General features: G+C 39.6%; 1 protein-coding gene across 2 annotated transcripts; it reads right to left on the reverse strand.

Annotated features, from left to right (window-relative positions):
* Positions 1-281: 281 nt before the first annotated feature.
* Positions 282-16,704, reverse strand: si:ch211-233h19.2 (uncharacterized protein LOC565175 homolog). 2 transcript variants are annotated; one of them, XM_034685573.1, is made up of 22 exons: positions 16,400-16,704; positions 14,503-14,623; positions 11,752-11,941; positions 11,527-11,674; positions 9,276-9,365; positions 7,795-7,900; positions 7,543-7,695; positions 6,358-6,446; positions 6,070-6,250; positions 5,851-5,979; positions 5,184-5,274; positions 4,980-5,082; positions 4,758-4,895; positions 3,235-3,498; positions 2,982-3,155; positions 2,699-2,885; positions 2,411-2,507; positions 2,210-2,311; positions 1,973-2,099; positions 1,626-1,804; positions 1,031-1,199; positions 282-943 (listed from the first exon to the last, which is right to left on the reverse strand). In XM_034685573.1, the coding sequence occupies exons 1-22, from the start codon at positions 16,499-16,501 to the stop codon at positions 875-877; spliced, it is 3,009 nt and encodes a 1,002-aa protein (XP_034541464.1). In that variant the 5' UTR covers positions 16,502-16,704; the 3' UTR covers positions 282-874. The 2 variants fall into 2 exon arrangements, with proteins under 2 accessions (XP_034541464.1, XP_034541465.1); XM_034685574.1 differs by having other exon boundaries at positions 16,565-16,690.
* Between the last annotated feature and the right edge of the window lie 3,585 nt (positions 16,705-20,289).

A 20,289-nucleotide genomic window follows, 5' to 3' on the forward strand; every position in this document is an offset into this window, starting at 1 on the left:
TTACTTGGCAAGGCAGCTGAAAAGCGACAGGAAATGTGAGGAGGAGAGAGTGGGGAAGACATGCATCAAAGGGCCAATGTGTCAAGGGCTTTGCCGCTGTACATGAGGTGCGCCTGCTTTACTGACTGAGCTAATCTGTCACAGTGGTAATGGATTAAGTTGATTTTTTTAATTTGCTGGATGAATCAAAATAATTTTGAAATGTTTCTGATTCTCTGTCCTTAAAATGGGGTTCTTAAAGCAGTGAGTTTATAAGAGAATCAATTAAACTTGGACCACTATTACATAAATACACCATATTTTATTTGACGTACATGGACAGTCGATAACACAACCTTCCCTCAGTTCACATGACATCTTCATTTTCAATTTGTCAGCAGCAGAACAAAAAGAAGAGAAGATAGCAGCTTCAAATGGCTAGAACAGAGCAGTCTGTGTAAACATCTTTGGAAAATAGACACATATCCAGCCTGGTAATGACACCACAGCTTTTTAAAGACATGTTAGACACTACATAGACTGAAACTAATACAAACAGAACATCAATCAATTAGGTCCTTGTCTTACCCTGAGCTCCTCTAACAGCCTTTCTGACATCAGTTTTTATCATATATTACCAGGAAGTGTCCATCACACACACCAGCAGCACAGCATTCTGCTTCAGGTGGGACGAATCCGTCGTAACAAGCTTTAAGGCCACCGTGTTTGCGTGACTCCTCCGAACCCGGCTCCAGGTGCTTGATGTGTGTGTTTGTGAATGACCACACAGTTCCAGGAACCAAAGCTTAAAGAGGGGGTGGTTGGCTAAAGGGGTTGTCCAGTGTAAAGTCTTTTGAGGATCTCATCCTTCCCCTCTCAGCCAGTTTCTGCCACTCTAGCTCCAAACCAATGCTTTTGAATGGGATGAGTTAAGCTGCACATGTTCAAAGTTCTCTCCGTTTTTCTAAAATGAAAATCAAAACACATTCATTACAATCAAACACTTGAGCTACGTTGAGATTGTTACTAGTATCTAAGCTATGACTCTCACCTTAGATGCTATGGCTTTGAGCTTTCCAAGTAAAGAGGGTTTTGTGTACACAACTTCATCCTCCATGTCTCCCTCGTTCTCTCCTTCCATCACAGCACAGCTGTCAGCTCCTGGCATCTCACACTCCTTATTGGCAGACATCACCAAGCGAGAGTACTTGTATTCCAACCTAGCAAAGAGAGGAGTGATAGAATCAACACTGTAGGGAAAAACCAAGAGGAATAGTGTTTTTCACATAGATATAATGCCAGAAACAGATGGCAAAAATATCCACTAAGAGGAAGAGTAAATAAAGAATGAAAGAGAGCTGCTGGTAAGGCAACGGAAAGAGACATAAAGGAAGATAGTTTAGAAGGTATGACAAGAAAGTTGTGACGGGAGTAAAAATGACAGATTGATCGATAAAAGTAAGAAGAAAGGAGGATGGAAGGCACTACTCAGGAAAACAGGGAGTAGGAAAAGAAAGAAAAGGGGAACTGGAAGAGAAGAAAATACAGTAGAACCGGGGGAAAGAGGGATTGAGGGAAGAATATAGCACGGAGGTGAAAGGTGAGAAGAAGTAAAACGGTAAAATGTAACAAAGGAAATAATTCACCTTTTGTTCTTCTTCCAGAAGTAGCAGGTGAGGGAGACAAGCAGCACGGCAGTGAAGGCTCCGAGCCCTGCACCGAGCCGGATCCAAAACTCCATCCCCTCACAGGGTAATGTTTTCTTTTCAGGCAGTGTTACTCCTCCAATACACAGCTTGGGCTCCGTCCACACATACAGCATGTCCTGGGGATTGAAATACAAATTACATGCATCACTAAATAACAATGCAATATCTCAGCTGGAAGTCCCCTCACTCAAAATCCAGTGTGCTTTAGTCAAGAACAATAAAATCTGTGCTCAAGGACTTAAGTAATCCCTGTTCTTATGGCATGAATCTGTGACCATATCCACCTGCTGTCCTCCCTTGCAGGCTCCCTCTATCTGATGGTAGTCCCTCTCTGTGCATGTGGGACACGCTCCAGAGCTCTCCCATAAGAAATTAAAGGTGCAGCCGTCACAGGTTCCTGCCGGGCACCCACTGTAACAGCCAAGCAGAAGCAGCCATAAGCACATCACACTGGAGTCTGCCAGAGGTTGTGACTGATATTAGAAAAAAGGGAGAAGCACATGTCAACAGAAATGTGGTACCTGGGAACCGAGAGATCTTCTTTAGTGTTCTTCTCTGGGTTACAGCGAAGAGTCACCACAGCACTCCGGCCTGAATCACAAGACGAGGTTGCCTCCAAGGACCTGGCCAACATAAGAAAAAAAAGGAATATGGTAAGGACAGAACTTAAGAGGGCTACATTTGATTTGTGAGGAGATAGATAGCATTCATAACAGAGGTACCTGTAGTAGAAGTTGACATCAGGAACCTTTTTGGAGGTTTGCGGGTACAGCTCAGGTCCTGCTTTTATTCCATTAAGTGTACTGTCGACTGTCGCTCCTGTTCATGATAAAGAAACAACGTGTGGGTGAAGAACAGATGATTACTCACATTTCTCTCTTCTGTAACATGAATTAAGTATTGAAATCTCTTTCCTTGATTAACTATATTGCTTCTAACCTTTAAAGATAATGACAACAGTAAAAAGCCTACTAAATGCAGCTCAACATACTACCACACTCATGACTTACCAAGGAACACGTCGGCTAGGTTGATGGACTGCGACGCAAGTGCTGTGTGGAAGCCTCGTCCGTTAGCTGGGATTATTGTGGACTGACAGATGAAGGTCTTGACAGCAGTGGATCCTTCGCCTTTCTCTCTCTGGGAGTCCGCAATAGAGAGGTCGGTGACATTGTCCGTGCATACTGCAAGCTGACCCTAACAAGAAGATAAAGGTATTGTATTCAAACACACAGGGTTTAAAAAACATAGTACTTCCTGAATGTGTCTGAGTATGTTTCCAACTCTTCCCACCTCTCCTCCACACAGGCTGATGTTAAAATGGTGGAAGTATTTGGTTCCTTTGGAGGTGAAGCTGGGACCGTTCATCAGAGATCCCACAGATCCAAGACGGCTGAAGTCATAAGTCAGAGTGACATTTCCTTCTATGTGTGTGAAGTGACAGTCACTGTAACATAACCTGTGGTCCTGTAAAAAAAAAAACAAAGGTGCGTTAATAAAGTAATGAAAGATTCGTAGAAATCAAACGAGCATGATTTCAACAAACCTTGTCACTCATGCTGGATGGTCCACAGGGCTTGCAGGCATCTGGGCCTGGTGTGGAGTGAGAAATGAGGTATGTGTTGCGTGGACACTCCGTGCACTGGCTGGTGCTTGCGTCTATGTAATGTCCAGGTGGGCATGGCACACACGCAGAGCTGGAGGGCTGGGTGCTAAGGGCACAGGCCCGGCAGCTGGAGGACACTCCATCGACAGCGTTACTCACTGTGATGGAGTAAATTCGTGCCATGTCATTGAGACTTCTGCGTACCTGTGTGAAGCGCAGGGGGAAAAAATACAGATGCTTTAACACCGGCCCTTATATATGACCAGATTGAAACATACAGTAGAGGTATTTGACACAAGATGTAGTTTTGCCCTCATTCCTCAAGTCAGGTTGATCAAGTTACTAATTCAAGTTTCACTTCTTCCGAAGAGGCATTTGGTGTGGAAACCATCTTATCTTCAGTATCAACGCAAGGACCGAAGTGTGCACAATGATGAAGTGGTCTGTTTGAATTGTGGTTGGGTTTTAACACTAAGAGCACCTCAGACACCATCTTTAACAAACAACAGGAAGGAGTGTTTGGTGTACTGAGAGTGGAGTAGATTTTTACAAGCCTAGAAGCAGTCCTAACTGTGGTTTAAGCCCCCCCCCCCAAAAAAAAATCAACACTGAGGTCTGTCATCCTCAGGACTGCAACGCACACACTCACTTTGATTTTAAATTGCATTATAGCAAAGTTTTTTGCACTGTTTCAAAACTGTATTTTATCATTTTATTAGCTTACTCTTCTTAATCTTAGCTTATCTTTTTCTAACTACTTCCTATGTTTATCGGTTGTTGTTGTTGCTAGGGTCTGAGAGAGAAATGTAATATCAAATCCTCTGTATGTCTAGCGCATACTGCAGTTTTTGACAATAAAGAAGACTTTGATTTTTTTTTTAATTTGAACCTTGTTTTAAAAACACAAAGCACAGTATATTCCTTTTATTAAGATGATATTATTTTTATTTCAAAGTTAATTTAATGGGGACATTATTGAGAACATGTTTGATAGGATTTAACTTTATAAAAAGGAAACTTAAAGCTGCTGTGAGGAACTTTTGATTTATATCAATGTTGGCGCCCCATTGTGGACAAAGTGATACCTCTTATCTCTTGTTCTGTACATGCAAAAGTAATGTTTTCAACAAAAACCTCACCCTGCTGTCTTTTAACAGCCAGATGTATCACTCAATGTGATTATTTGCCATGAAAACAGCCGAAAAAGGTCAAATGTCAATCATGTAGTCTGACACCTACCCCCTCTGAGTGGTTTAAGGCATTAAAAATGACAACAGAGAAGGTATCGGTGTTGTTGTTCATGGTTTTGTTTGCTTTTGAGGGTCATAAAGAGGCATCAGTGTTGGTTTCAGTCTGTTTCTCAGCTGGTGAAAAACTCCTCACAGTGCCTTTAAAGTAGAATAATACACACAACTATAAAACATAATTTTGATTGTAATGTAAAGAACTTTAATGGTTCTTACTTCTGAAGGTTGGTTAGTCCTCTGGAAAGCCCACGTGTACGACACTGATGCATTCTTTGTCATGATGTGTGTGAACGTCTGTCTTGCGTTTGTTCTCTCCCACGACTCCACCACGGTAGTGCTCTTCCTGTTTACATCCTATAAAAGCAAAGTCATTTCATTCACCTCTGTCTATATTACAAAATGTATTTAGCAGCGTACATTGGTCAGATGTATTCTCACCATCATGAAGTAGAGCTCGCAGTCTGCTTGGCACACAGTTTCAAATTCAAATGTGATACGACCAAATTCTGTCCCAGACTGGCTGGACACTGATGTAGGGAGCCTGAGGACAGATCAGAGCAGAGGAGGGTTGAGTTACTCACAACAAAGTCGAAACACATAGCCTCGATTTGAAAGTGAAAATAATACAACGTGACTTCTTACTTGAAGCCAGGAACATGGATGTTGAGGATGAGGTAATCATTATCTGAGCTTCCCGATCCACTCTGGATGTGATCACCTGCCACCTCCCAGCCTAAAGGCAAAAAATACATATTTTTATATTTCAAGATATAAACATCCTCACTGACTGAATCAACCAAGACAGCAGCTAGTAAGCTTTGCTTAGCACAAAGACTGGAAATAAAAAATAAAAGTGTCCAGTGAGGAAGTAGTCCAAGATACATGTTGTTGAGTGACCTTCCAAGGTGCCAAAGGTTGCTTTTTTAAGCTTAAGTAGAACCCCACTAGCTAGCATATTCTTAAATACTGCTTTTGTGCTTGCTAGCTTCTTAGAACGGATTCAAGATTGATGCCACTCTCAAAACCCTCATATACAATTATATTCTTGCTATCACACCTTTGAACAGTTTTCTCCTAGCTAGCTAGCATATTCTTGTATACTGCCTTTGTGCTAAGCTATATTAACCATCTCTTGACTTCTGTGTCATCTTTACAGTACTGAATAAGAGTTCTAAGAGGGGTATCAATCTTTTAATCTTACTTTTCACAAGGAAGCAAATAAGTGTATGTCCTACAGTTTTGATGTATTTCTTTAAGAGGAGGCATACAAGAACAGGGAGACAAAGAAAGGGAAAACTACAGGACCCACCGTTCATACTGTCGCATTTGGAGTTGCCCACATTGAAACAGGAAGTCTTCATGTTTGCAGGAAGAACATTCCACCATTTAAACTCGTAACCCAGGGTGGGCTCAGTGCCTGCAGGACACTTTGTGCACGCTATGGGATGAAAACACAGTTAGGAAACCACTCAGTGGAAAGTATAAGTGTAAGAGAAAAGGCAGTTAGGGGATTATATAAAGTCAGTACGTTTCATCCCATCAGAATAGGTCCCAGGTGGGCATGGTGAGCAGGTGGCTGTATCATTGTTAAAGAAACCAGGGTTACAGGGGGGGCAGGGCTCTCGTTCTCCACCTGGAGGCAACAAGTCGGCTCCAGCCGCTCCCTCCAGACAGATCTTAGGTTCAATCCACTTGTACATTATCTGCGTCTGGAGTAGCAAAGAAATGTGAGCACAGTGAAGAAGGGAACACAAACTGTGATTAAAGAACTGAACTTGTCATGGGACTTAAGCTAGGATGCCCTTTTTTCACTCACCTTGCCTTCTTGGTCACATGCTGTGTGGATCTGGAAATAGTCTTTCTTTGAACATGGAGGTTTGTCTCTACACACAGCGGATCCCTCCGCTTTGAAAAGTATACAGACAAGACATACAAATACATTAGCCCAAGGGAAAAAAGCAGAAACCATTTAAAATCGCTACAGCACATAGAATCTCACAGATACTGAAAACGAAACAAGTTCACATTGAAAAGCAATAATCCAAATAAAAGATAGAACAATTTAGTTCAATACACCGTACTGAGAAAACTGTAAAATGTGTTACAAGATTGAAAAGCAGTTAAGAAATAATACAAGAGAAGAATGCAGAGCCTTCAAACAGAGGGATTAGACCTAAACGCAGCAGTGAAGCAAAGGAATCATACAAAATGCATAAAGAGGTGTACTAAATTAAACATGTAATATGTTCTGAATACACTTGTCCTCTCACAGTCACTTCCCAGGGGCACTTCAAAACAGAATGTGCATCCATTGCAACATATTATAAGGATTTAAACCTGCAGGTATGAGGCTTCTCTACAGATAAAGGCAAATAAAAAATGTAACTGTTGTTTCATCAGACTTCTGTTTTATTAGAAATGAATAAAATATCACAGATGGGGAAAAAAAACGTCATCAAGATTTCTACAGTAAAAACGTATAACTTCTTCTTTCTTCTAGTGATTGGGCCAAGCTGGCCAAGCTCTAGAACACTGACTGCTGTGCATGTGGGACTGTTTTCAAGCAAATCTCTGTTGTGAAATAAACTTCTATGGAATTGCTTTCCTCTGAGAAGCTGCATATTAGAAAATCAAATAAATTAGAAATAAAAGTATTAGCATATTAGAAATCAAGTTTGTAAAATATGAGTAATAAATGAGCTCTATGGAAAACAAAAAAAGAGCATACATCTTCTGCCAAATCTGCTGCCCCCTTAGAACCACACAACCCTGTGCACTCAGCTCAAAATCATGTTTCTTCCTCTGAAGTTTGACTTATCCGGCTGGAAATAGGGCAAGCTCTCTTCCTCTTCTTTGTGTTATGTACTTCTGGGGGATTACAATTGGGCTAACCTAGATACTACACTGTAGATTCACATTTATTTTCTAATGGTTCTACATACTGTAAGTTTAACTCATTTGTTACTTATATATTTCTGTATGCTTCCAAGAGGATTCCTACCTGCATACTGAGTGGTGGTGTTGCAGGGGGTGCAGGAGCTGGCACCGTGACCGGAATAAGTGTTGCGTGGGCAGGGATCACAGGTGGAGGAGCCTGGGACATGACTGAATGTCCCCGGCTTACATGGAAAACACTCAGACGTGTAAGCGACTCCTGATGGATGAGAACACACAAAGTATGAGGAAATAGTGAAATTCATGTTTTATCATACATCACAGCTAGACAAGGAAAAAAGACTAAATTCTTTCTTACCTTCTATTTGAACATTTTTCAGTAAAACAGGCTTTACCACTTTGGTCCCCATCAGGACTCCACCTGTCCTCCAGTACATGATGTTGGTGCCAGATTTCAGGTTCACCTCGAATTCAAATGATTCCGTTATTAGCATGACGTGATGAATATGACCAATCCAGAACATGCTGCTTCAATGTGTTAGAGCAGGGTCGCGAGACATAAATGGGGGGTCGTGAGATGTCTTCCAGAATGTTTTTAGGTTATCTAAAAATATTTATTATAATTGTTATTATTAAGATTATTATTATTATTAACTTTTGTTTATTTGTTTACCTTGTTACATGTACATGATGTTGGTGCCAGATTTCAGGTTCACCTCGAGAACAATATTTATTATAATTGTTATTATTATGATTATTATTATTAACTTTTGTTTATTTGTTTACCTTGTTTTCTTTTGTTTGTACTATTAATTATTATTATTTGTTTATTATTATTATTATTATTATTATTATTTTGCATTTATTTATTTTTTCTTCTTTTTGTTGGTTTTGTATTACTTACATATAATTTGTTAACTTGGGGTAAACAAAGAAATACTGAAACAAAAAAACAACAAAAAAAGTTGAATGACAAAATGTATCTAAAAATAGTACATTTTACCCATTATAGTACAAAATGTTGACAAAAATAGTAGCTAAACTTGAAATAAAAACTTGAAAATAGAAAATGTAATGAGTTTTCTGCCTTTCTTTTTGCCAGATGACTCCTAAATTAGCATCAGTAGCAGTAGATTAATTCATGAGATCACAGGAAACACAGCCACATGCTCATATAGGTAGGATAATTTTCTGCAGACCAGCTAAATGAATACACATTGAATCACTTTGACGGACAGTGGGGGTCGCGAGTCTTTGGCACAAACATTTTCGGGGTTGTGGGCTGAAAAGTTTGGGAACCCCTGTGTTAGACGATAAGTGTCATGTGTAATATTTTCTACACTAAATAGGTGAATTTGTCAATTCCAAGTCTGGCCTCTCTGTTAAGGTGTAATCAAACTCTGCCAGAGAACAATGAAATACACAAATGTGATAACTTTAAAAAATTGTTGAAACCCGCAGTTAAATAGCACCACATATTTCACCACAAAAACAATTATTCTGATAAATTCAGCACTCAGTCCACTATAAAAACTATGCTTCAAAAAGTATCTACCCAATGTATTAACACTCCTCCGAAAATTAAAAATAATAAAAGGTTGTTTTCACAGTGCTGCAGCTAAACAAGAAAATATAAAACAGTGACTCATTTTACTGTGTGACTGGAAAAATACTGGAGACAATAATAAGTGGTGTGAGTGTATTGTCTGTCTGTATTTACAGGCTTCCTGCTTGTATCCACCCATTTCTCACTGCTCGAGTTCAACACATAAATTCATCAGGAAACACTAACAAGAAATCTGTCTTGCTGTAAGTCTACTGTTTGCATGAAATACTTACTGTATGTGTCGCCCATTCACCGTGATTGGTAAGCTTGAGCCATTTGGCATCCGATGACTGACCCATCTCCTGGCACTGGTCGTTCTGGATCTACACATACACATAAATTTGACATTCAGCTTTAGCTCTTTCAAAGAGATTATTTTCAGGAATTATAAATCTTGCTGCCTTTGCTGCTCTGACATGTGTGACAGTGTGCCTGCTGTGGAAAAAGCCCATGACAATGATAAGTGTTTTGGGTGAAATTTAAACAACCAGCAGTCATCACAGGAAGCAAATGCCAGCTCACAACAGATGAAGGAGGAGCAGATTTTTACACAGAGGAAACATGTTTCAAACAGCAACTCCCTAAAGCCTGTTTTTATTCTTGGATATTTAGCATTTACCTTTAAGAAAAATACAAATAATTTGGTCTGAATAATGCAGCTAATTGCAATGTTTATCATTTTAACATGATAACTATTATATTTCAGGGCACCAGAGTTTGCTAGATCACTATATGGTTACTTACGCTGCATAAAAGCTTCAAAGTAGCATTTATTTTTAAGTTTGAGATGTGAATTTGATTAAAAAAAACCTTCTTTACAGTCTTCTTTTTTTGATCAGCATAGGCATTTAGTAGAGAAACACTTCACTTGTTGAATTGTATCGTTATTTCTGGAGTGCAAATTTACAAAGCAGTAAAGCCAAAGTAACGCAAATGCATATACTGTGCAGTTAGAATGTTCAAAATGTTTTGTTTTAATTACGACATGGTGCCATTTTATTTGCAGTCTATGGTTTTCTCCTGTTACAGAGGAATACAGCTCTAGCGATTTATAAATTGAACTCGCAAGTGACTGGTGTGACAAAAGGGGCATTTCGACAGGAGGAACTTTACCCCGGAACTAGGGACTTTACCCCTGAACTACGTGCGTTTCGACCGGTGGAACTAGGGTCTAAATTTAGTTCAGGGGTAGATAATCTCCCTCCTAAAAAGCCCCTGCTAGGGGGGTAGTACTTTAAAAAATCCCAGGGCTTTTGGGAGACAGGGCCTGCAATGCTGATGTCTGATGATGACGTGTCTGATTGGTAGATTAACCGCAGGGTTTTTATTCCGCCCGTCGTCCACAATAACGTCACACACATCTGTGATTAACTTGATTTCTCTTTCTTTCATTTCTTCTATCTTTTTTGTATGTGTGTGTACTTTTCAAAAGAAGAAGCTGTGATTCACTTGATTTAGCAGCTTGTAACAGTAGTCTTCTCTCAGTCCACCACAAATGCGTCTCTACCGGTGTTATGGTTTTAAAAGTGACCCTGTAAACTGGAGACCTTCAGCTTAACGTAAGGATGTTTGTGGAGTTTACACAGCTGTTGTTTTAAGATTCAATATCCTCATCGGATAAGTATTTAATGATCGTCTAAAGACGTTTATGAGGGACGCATCCGGCTGAAAGTCGGCAGTTAACAGGGTCGTGGTTTAAACCAAAACACCGGCAGATCTCTGCCCCGGCTTGTTGAGTTAAAAAGGATTTTAAAGCCGTGTTGAAACGTCATTGCTACTCACGCTTATCTCCTCTCAAGTGTTGATTCAGTGAATCCATCTGTGATGAAATATAGCACGATCTAAAACAGCGCCAGCTGAGTTTCTTCCATGCTAACAGGCTAACTGTTGTGATACCTGCCTGTCCGTCTGCTTCTATGCTGTCATCTGTGATTAATGGCATTCGTCTTTGTATTACTGCCCTCTACTGGTCTGGCGGTGTAGTGCATTTACTTTTTATTTCCTCCATACCTCACTGGCCTGATTTGCACAATCTACCTGGGGCTTCGGCCCCGTGGTCGAAACGCAGACAACAATGGGGGTCACAGAACCTTTTAGTTCAGGGTAAAGTAGTTCTGGGGGCTTAAAAGACCCCGGAACTCTTGGTTGAAATGCACCTTTAGCTAGTTGTGGTTAAAGTGTTGCTGCACCTAGTCGCTCATGTGACTGAACTGGTCAAAACAGCTAGATAATTAATAAACACCATGGACACATGAAAATTTTAGGTTGTGAAGAACTCATGATTGGCTGTACAGTCTCTTCTTTTGTTTAAACTCCTGCCCCATAAAATGTGTGTGCACTTCCCTACAAACCTGGGTTCACAAACAAAGTTGTTAGCTATCGTAACAACACTCACAGACACACTTGGCATCCACTTAAATGTAAAGATCGATCTAGTTTCCTCATGGTAAAAGAGATAAATGTGAATGAATGGTTAAAACTCACAAAAAACTCAAACAGCAGGTTGTTGTCTGGATACTGGTACTCGAAGCTGACAGAGCCCTGTTTCTTCAGGTGGACAGCATAAATAAGAGAGACTGTGCACTCATCCCTGTTGGACTCCAGGTAGCTTCTTTGAGGCACCCAGGAGGAGCTGCAAAGAAAAAAAACTGTCTAGTAATTTCCCACCAGCTTCCAGGAATCAATTATTTCCATGTACTGTTTACAAACCTGTTGCAGGTGAGGGTGTCAGCTCCAGTAGGACTGTTTTCCAGGGAGGTTGCCAAGCTACTGAATCCAGCCGGCAAGGAATCCCACTGGTCGAAGCGTATGCCACTGCCAAGGGAATAGCTTCCTGCTGCACAGTGGGTGCACTCCTGAGCTGACATCTCAAGGAACTCTCCGGCCTCGCATGAGAAGGCTGGAGGACAGAGAGGGGAAACACAAAGAAATGGGAAGAACAAGAACATTGTATTTGAATCCTTCAAAAAAACCATACACAACAATACTGTAAGATTCACAAACTTAAGGTGATGCAGGCATTGTCATGCTTCAGTCAGTATATTGTAGCACCAGGGATGAGGGAACTTAATCCTTACATCCTGTTTGTCTGCTCTTGTTATCAGTTGAACCAGTGTCTTTCTGCACCAGATTTGGACAATGTTGGCTTTTCCTCATACCTGGTCTTGTCAAAGGCTATTGTTATACCTCTGAATGCTTCAAGACAACCACTTCAAAAACAAAAATGTGTGCGGGTTTCTACAGTGCACTCTGAGGATAAGTTGCACAACAGAAAGTGCTTTAAGATTTCATTGAAGAATAATTTGCTGTGGTGCTACTCTTTTCTTAGCGTCATGGTTCATTTTGTTAAGTGAGATTTTTCCATTGGATTATGATGCAATGGAAGTCTTGGTAATCCTTGTTTACTTGCTGTGAAGAAACAAAAGTCTGGTATTCTTCCATTTAATTTTGTAGAACTCGTAACAGGAAGAAGGAAACAAAAGTGTGAAAGGTGTCTATCTTACAGAGGTATGCAACATAGAGTGCTTGCAATGCGGGTGGAATTCTTCATTTTATCGTTAGAGTCTAACAATGAAGGTTAATCAACATTCCTCATGTGCTATAATGGAATACTTTCCATTTTACATATGTAAACTACCTCTGTCAGAGAGCATAAGCTGGCCATTAACATGCATACATTCTCTGTGAGTGACCTTTCTGGTTGCAAAGACACCCTATACACACACCCGCAGATATTACTGCTGATAGTCCTTCAGGCGGGGAAGCCAGTTTATAAGGATCCATTTTTCTACTTTCATTCAAATTTCTATTTTGAAATCAAACTCTACTTCAGCCATTAGTTAAGTGTTGTTGCAACAGCGTAGGGTGAACCTTCAACAATAAACAACTTGTATGTCCATCTTTTTAAAAATTAGTGCAGTTTTTCAAAATAAATGCCTGTTCTCATGGTTCTGTTGTGATAAAGCACTTGTCCCTACCAAGGTTATTATAGTTTCTTGTATTTCATTAGTTTGTATTTGTATTTCGGTTTGACCTTTTGTTTTCAATTTCAGTTTAGGTTTAATCAATTTTTAAAGCGAGTTTGCTGGTTTAGTTTAGTTTTTATTTTTTTAAAAATGCTTAGTTTTAGTTTAGTTTTTATTAGTTTTAGTATTAGTTTTCGTTGTTTATAAAGCACTGAATGGTTTAGGCCCAAAATACATTGCTGATCTGCTGCTACTGTATGAACCATCTCGACCTCTGAGGTCATCAGGTACTGGTCTGCTTTCAGTCCCTAGAGTCAGAACGAAACATGGTGAAGCAGCATTCAGTCATTATGCACCACATATCTGGAACAAACTCCCTGAAAGCTGTAGGTCTGCTCCAACTCTCACCTGTTTTAAATCAAAAATTAAAACCCTTTTATTTGCTACTGCCTTCCTATCTTAGCTTATTTTAACTCACTTAAATGCAAATTTTATTTTTATTTTTTAACATATTTCTAATTTTCCTTTTCTTTTCTGCGTCATTATATTTGTCATTTTAATTGTGTTATTTTATGCTTGTCTGAATGTTTCCAATGCTTTTAATGTTTTAACGTGAAGCACATTGAGTTGCCCTCATGTATGAAATGCGCTATACAAATAGTTGCCATGCCTTGCCTTGCCTTGCCTTGTCTAGTCTTTTTTGCAATATGGGTTAGTTGTCAGGGGTGAGATTCAAAAAGGTCACAAAAAGCATTGTGTAATAAAAACTCTAAACATCATACCATTTTCAAAAATGTACTCACCTAGGACAAATGAACAACAATCCACATAAATCCAACAATCCAACAATAAAATGTGTCACACATTGTTATATTGTATTTAACAAAAAAGTGGTCACAACAACAGTACATAAAACATATTACAGAGTTTATGTATGAGGTAGATTGACAAAAACCTAAAGACATTTTGTCTATAATTTTAGTTCATTTTAGTTAGTTTTGTAAACTCACAATACAGTTACTGTAGTTATAGTTTTTTGTAAAGCCTCGTTTTAATTTTTATTTCAGTTCACGAAAAAAAATTCACCTCTCGTTTTCATTATTTCGTTAGTTTTTGTTTACAATATTAACCTTGGTCCCTACAACGGACATGTTGTTGAGTACGCCTGTTCTTACATACAAAAATGTAACACTCCACATTTTAGCCTTAAATTGGTATAGTGGTGTACATATCAATATATTTCTGCATGACTGACTTTATCTATGAGACAGCACAAACTGCAAATGTTCCATCCTTTTATTTCCATTTATAGTTCAGACACTCTTGTGAAGTAATGCAGCAGACACTATTTTTGTGACAGTGTTTTGCTCTGTGGTTGGCTGGAGGACACCCAAAAAAAGGGCCAGTCAAGTTGTTGTGCTTGAAATTCCAGGCTTCTGATAAAAAAAGTGAGATACACACATCAACTATCACTCTCTTACTCTTACATACTTACTGCACTTAGTGCCGCTGACTGGCTCTGGTAGTCCAGTACAGGCCCCTGGGCTCTGTGGGATGGCCACTCTCCAGCGAGATCCTGTGCTGTCACACTCTGTGTACTCGTAGTAGTAGTCCGTCTGCCAATAACACACACAAATGAAGAATTAGTTGCCAAAACAGTAGGTTAGTAAACCTCAAACATGATAGGCCTCCACCGAAATCAGAGTGTGTGTCATGACATTCTTGGTGAGGATGTTTTGCTAATCAGAGCACTAAATGGATTCTGCTACTGCATTAGCCACCAAGGCTTACATTAACTCCCATTTCCAGCTGCTCAATGCATGACCGCCTGTTATCTCAAGCCACAGCCACTCTTGCTCTCCACATACACAACATACCATCTCCACAGCGATGGGAGCAGGGGGTGATAGGAGCAGTGGGCTGCTGGTGTAACAGGCAAAGGCTTCTTAACAGCAGAGACTTTTTCCATTTTAAGAACAACCTCTTGACCGTTTTATAACATGTTCGTAATTTAAGAGTGATTTAATCTGTGGCCTGGAGTGAAAATCATTAATTTGATGTTCTCGCCTCCACAGAGCTTCTTCCCCTTCTTTTTGGTCTGCAGAGGAGGTGGCCTCATTTCTGACAGTTTACATAATGTTGCTCCTTGAGCCAAAACAGATTTTAACACCACAGAGCATGCAGGCTGTTGTGTTTGGAATGATTTACATCATGGGTGTCTGTGGATTTTTGTGACGGAGCACAGTCACAGAGATTGTACATGGCAGGAGAAAAGAAGCCGAATGCCGCCGAATTAAACTCGTGTTTTTAGATCCAAGTGTCAATCATTCAAGACATGATGAATCTACTTCAAATATGGTTTTATACTGAACCCTCTAAAATACACCAACCCCTCATTATCTGTTGTGACCCCATACAAGAGCTACGTTCAATCACTGATATTCAGCCTCCACCCTGGGTTGACTGTTGTGAGGATTTTGAACTCAATTACAGTACCTTGCGTAATTATTGATCCCTTTTGAACGTTTCATGGTGTAACTGCTAATAAAAAATAATTTTGATGTAGTTGTATGAGAGGGACCACACAAGTATGTCAATATTTGTGAAGCTGGGGAGGAAGGACAGTGTTCAAATAATAAAAAAAGCTCAAATGTTCAACCTCTAATTTACATTAGACAAATAACAGGCTTGATTTTTTTACTTTTGTTACTAAACAGACAGTAAAAAGACATAAGGAGAATAATATAATTACTGTCTGTATCACAAAAAAAATGGAGGAAGTCAAATACTCATGTAAAGCACTGTTTAACCTCTGGTGTCATTTGTGTCACCCCCAAAACAGCCTTGCAGCAATTTCCTTTAGTACAAGATCACACGTTGCCCTGGTCGACAAAACAATATCTCTGCCTGTTTAAAAACAGATATTGTGCCAGTAATTTAGGAATGTTGCTTTACTAGATCAAGACAGTCTGTGACTGCTGCCAGCTGAGGAGGGGTTGACCAGAGCCAGAGAAGAGGGAAGGAAAGCCAGTCCATGCAGGAAACTGATAACAGCCTGCACAGCACTGAGTGATGAAGTTTAACACACACCAGACCTCATCAGAGATTCACGCTCCTCCATGTTGTTTACATTTGTTTTCTTTACAGAGAATGCAAACTGCTGCAATGAGCTGATGAGACGATAATATGAATTTCATACCTCAAATCGGCTCGGAAATGTGTCATCAATTCTTAATCGTATTTGGTGTGATTATCTATCTGTAGTGCAGCTGTCCAATCAGCGCGTTTTCATATATTCTCATATTGCCATTATCGGTGGCAAGCCTACTCAATAAATGCAGAGACGAGAAAATTGGATTGAAACGTAATTGATCGATCGTGGCATCTCTCACCTCACTACATTGCCGCTGTCCTTTAGCCCCGTCAATCAGCCGGAGCGTGCAGAGGATGACTAGGGCGCAACTGGCGACAAACCGAGCCGAGAACCGCATCATGGATCATAGAGGGAGAGGGGAAAAGAAACACAAAAAAACTCGATCTCGGGGGGAAAAATGTACCATAAATCTGCGTCAGATGAATGCTCCGTCAGACACAAATCGACACCTTCTGTTGCCTCTTGTCGGCAGATTGTAACCCTTAACCACCTGCGATTATCCTCAGTGCGCTGTAGGGCCGCCTCATCACAGACAAGCTGGGCAGAGTAAAAGCCTACTTCCGGTTCGGGATGTAAAAGTAAAACCTACAACTCCACTTTTTGGATGTCCTTCCAACTAGTTCATTTTTTTACGTCTGTTTTTACCAAGAACTGTCCATTTGTTTTGTCTATGTACACATTTTGTATCAGTATTCACCAATAAAGCGCCCTTTTATTTTTTAAATATTTTATTTATAGAGTTTTAGTGTATAGACAAGTAACACAATTACAGACAGAATACAGAGGTGGGCAAAGAAAGACAAGTAAGCATATGAAAGAGTTCATTTGCAAAAACAGATATCTCCGTGTTTATACATTTTCAAAAAACAAATTTCTTTTTAATATAGATTTTTAAATAAGTTACATTTTTAAGATACCTCTTATTAGTAATGTCTTTTTGACTTAGTCAAAGACATCCAACTTCAATTGATTGATAATACCTAAAGCTAGTAATAGAAAAAATACGTTTTTTGAAACATTTCTTGAATTTTTTAAAAGTAAGTTATCTATTTTTGCAAATTAACTCTTGTACACATATACCTACATTGATAAAAATAAAAAGGTAGACAAGGAAAAACCTGCTCTAACAAAGTACATCATTATACATTTCTAATGAAGTATAGGTACATCACATAGGCCAAATAATAATAATAATAATAATAATAATAATAATAATAATAATAATACTTTATTTATATAGCACTTTTCAATACAGGTTAAGTGCTTCACAGTGGGCAATTAAATATAAGAAGTGCAAAGCAAAATGGAGTGATAAAAAATAAAATGAAATAAAAACTAAAAAGCATGCAAGATTATAAAACAGACCCTTAAAAACAGAGTGGTTGCTACATCTTGTCAAAGGCTGCAGAGTTGATGGAAACATTGTGTCGGATCTTTGTAACAGATTGGTCATTTCTGCTAGCCAGGTCTTAAAAGAAGGGACATCCTCATTTTTCCAATGAGTTAAAATATTTGTTTTGGCAATAACCATACCATATTGTATTGTTCTCCATTGTAAGTGGGTAAGAGTGGAAAGATGTCGATGTGCAAGGGTCAGGGGAGATGACAATAAAGCGCCCTTGTTCTAAAAGATGACCTTCCATTTCCTTATTTTGAAGGAAACAATGTAAACATCTGGTGTTTTCCTTGCTACATTTTCAGACTTGACGCAGCGATGCGTGCGCCTGGAGCCACCAGCTGTGACGCTATACTATGACGTCGCCCGAGGGCGAAAAAAAATAGCCTGATATCGTTCGGTTGAGATGTCGTGGCAAAAAATAAATAAATGATGAAATACAAAAGCAAAATGATCATACATTGCAATTCAGGCCTTATACTTGGGTTAGGGTAAATCTAAAATTGAGTATTAATTGCTATTACACTCTCAATGGCGGGTATTCGTGCTGATATGTTGATTTGTTTGCGTAAATGTCACGGTGAGAAATACAGCTAAGCTACATTTTCTCTGTTCTTTTTTTTTTTTTTTTTTTAACAATCACGGTTTAATGAGGTCTGTGTAGTCCACACCACTGACCGCTAGATGGGGGCAAAACACTATGGTTTTATTGTATTTCGTGCCTGTGGAAACAGGAAATCACATTGTAGGATTTTTAAAGAATTTATGTGTAAATTATGGTGGAAAATAAGTATTTGGTCACCCACAAACAAGCAAGATTTCTGGCTCTCACAGACCTGTAACTTCTTTATGAAGCTTTTCTGTCCTCCACTCGTTACCTGTATTAATGGCACCTGTTTGAACTCGTTATCTGCATAAAAGACACCTGTACACAGCCTCAAACTGTCAGACTCCAAACTCAACCATGGCCAAGACCAAAGAGCTGTCGAAGGACACCAGGAAGAAAATTGTGGACCTGCACCAGGCTGGGAAGAGTGAATCTACAATAGCCAAGCAGGTTGGTGTGAATAAATCAACAGTGGGAGCAATTGTAAGAAAATGGAAGACATACAAGATCATTGATAATCTCCCTCGATCTGGGGCCCCACGCAAGATCTCATGCCGTGGGGTCAAAATGATCATGAGAACGGTGAGCAAAAATCCCAGAACTACATGGAGGGACCTGATGAATGACCTGCAGAGAGCTGGGACCAAAGTAACAAAGGCTACCATCAGTAACGCACTACGCAGAGAGGGACTCAAATCCTGCAGCGCCAGGCGTGTCCCCCTGCTTAAGCCAGTACATGTCCAGGCCCGTCTGAAGTTTGCCGGAGAGCATATGGATGATTCAGAAGAGGATTGGGAGAATATCATGTGGTCAGATGAAACCAAAATATAACTTTTTGGTAAAAACTCAACTCGTCGTGTTTGGAGGAAGAAGAATGCTGAGTTGCATCCCAAGAACACCATACCTACTGTGTAGCATGGGGTGGGAAACCTCATGCTTTGGGGCTGTTATTCTGCAAAGGGGACAGGACAACTGATCCGTGTTAAGGGAAGAATGAACGGGGCCATGTATCGTGAGACTTTAAGCCAAAACCTCCTTCCATCATTGAGAGCATTGAAGATGGAACGTGGCTGGGTCTTCCAGCATGACAATGATCCCAAACCCACCGCTCGGGCAACGAAGGAGTGGCTCCGTAAAAAGCATTTCTAGGTCCTGGAGTGGCCTAGCCAGTCTCCAGACCTCAACCCCATCGAAAATTTGTGGAGGGAGTTGAAAGTCTGTGTTGCCCAGCGACAGCCCCAAAATGGGCCAAAATACCAGCTACAGTGTGTGCAAACCTGGTGAAGACTTACAGGAAACGTCCTGTCATTGCCAACAAAGGTTATGTTACAAAGTATTGAGCTGAACTTTTGTTATTGACCAAATACTTATTTTCTACCATAATTTACAAATAAATTCTTTAAAAATCCTACAATGTGATTTCCTGGATTTTTTTTTTCTCATTTTGTCTCTCATAGTTGAAGTGTACCTCTGATGAAAATTACAGACCTCTCTCATCTTTCTAAGTGGGAGAACTTGCAAAATCAGTGGCTGACTAAATACTTTTTTGTCCCACTGTATACTGTTATTTGTCTTTGAGCAGCCTACCTTGCCTATAATAACCTTGTTCAGAAAATACAAAGTACCATTTATACCATACCATACTATTTTGAATCAGTTATTCTTGTGTGGTCTCTTTTAAGTTTCTACATACAGAGTGCAAACTATATCTCTGTTTACATCCTGAGACAAAAGAGGTCATGCATGTTTCATAAACACAACCTCGTTCAATTTGTCAGTCAGGGTGTGTTACAGTCATAACACAAAGGTGGATCTGGGTGTTCATAACATATTTTGTTCCTCATTATGAAAGAGAAGAAAAGGGAAAGATGATCTTGTTCATTTGTGGCCTATGTAATAATGCCATGTAATAATGCCATGTCATTATGAAGGAGATCTATTACCTATGCTCTTTTAAAAATGAATAACTTTAAGGTTATGTTTTATTTGGGCCTGACACCACCCTGTGTGCTGGTCTTGAAGCATATTTATTAAAAGACATAGTAACATGTTACAATCTTTGGAGTCAAGTTACTGTGCAGTGACATTAACTTGTGTGTGTTTATTGTCCCACGTGTCCCCTAAA

Source organism: Notolabrus celidotus, chromosome 6, assembly GCF_009762535.1.
Source record: "Notolabrus celidotus isolate fNotCel1 chromosome 6, fNotCel1.pri, whole genome shotgun sequence".
Classification (NCBI taxonomy): domain Eukaryota; kingdom Metazoa; phylum Chordata; class Actinopteri; order Labriformes; family Labridae; genus Notolabrus; species Notolabrus celidotus.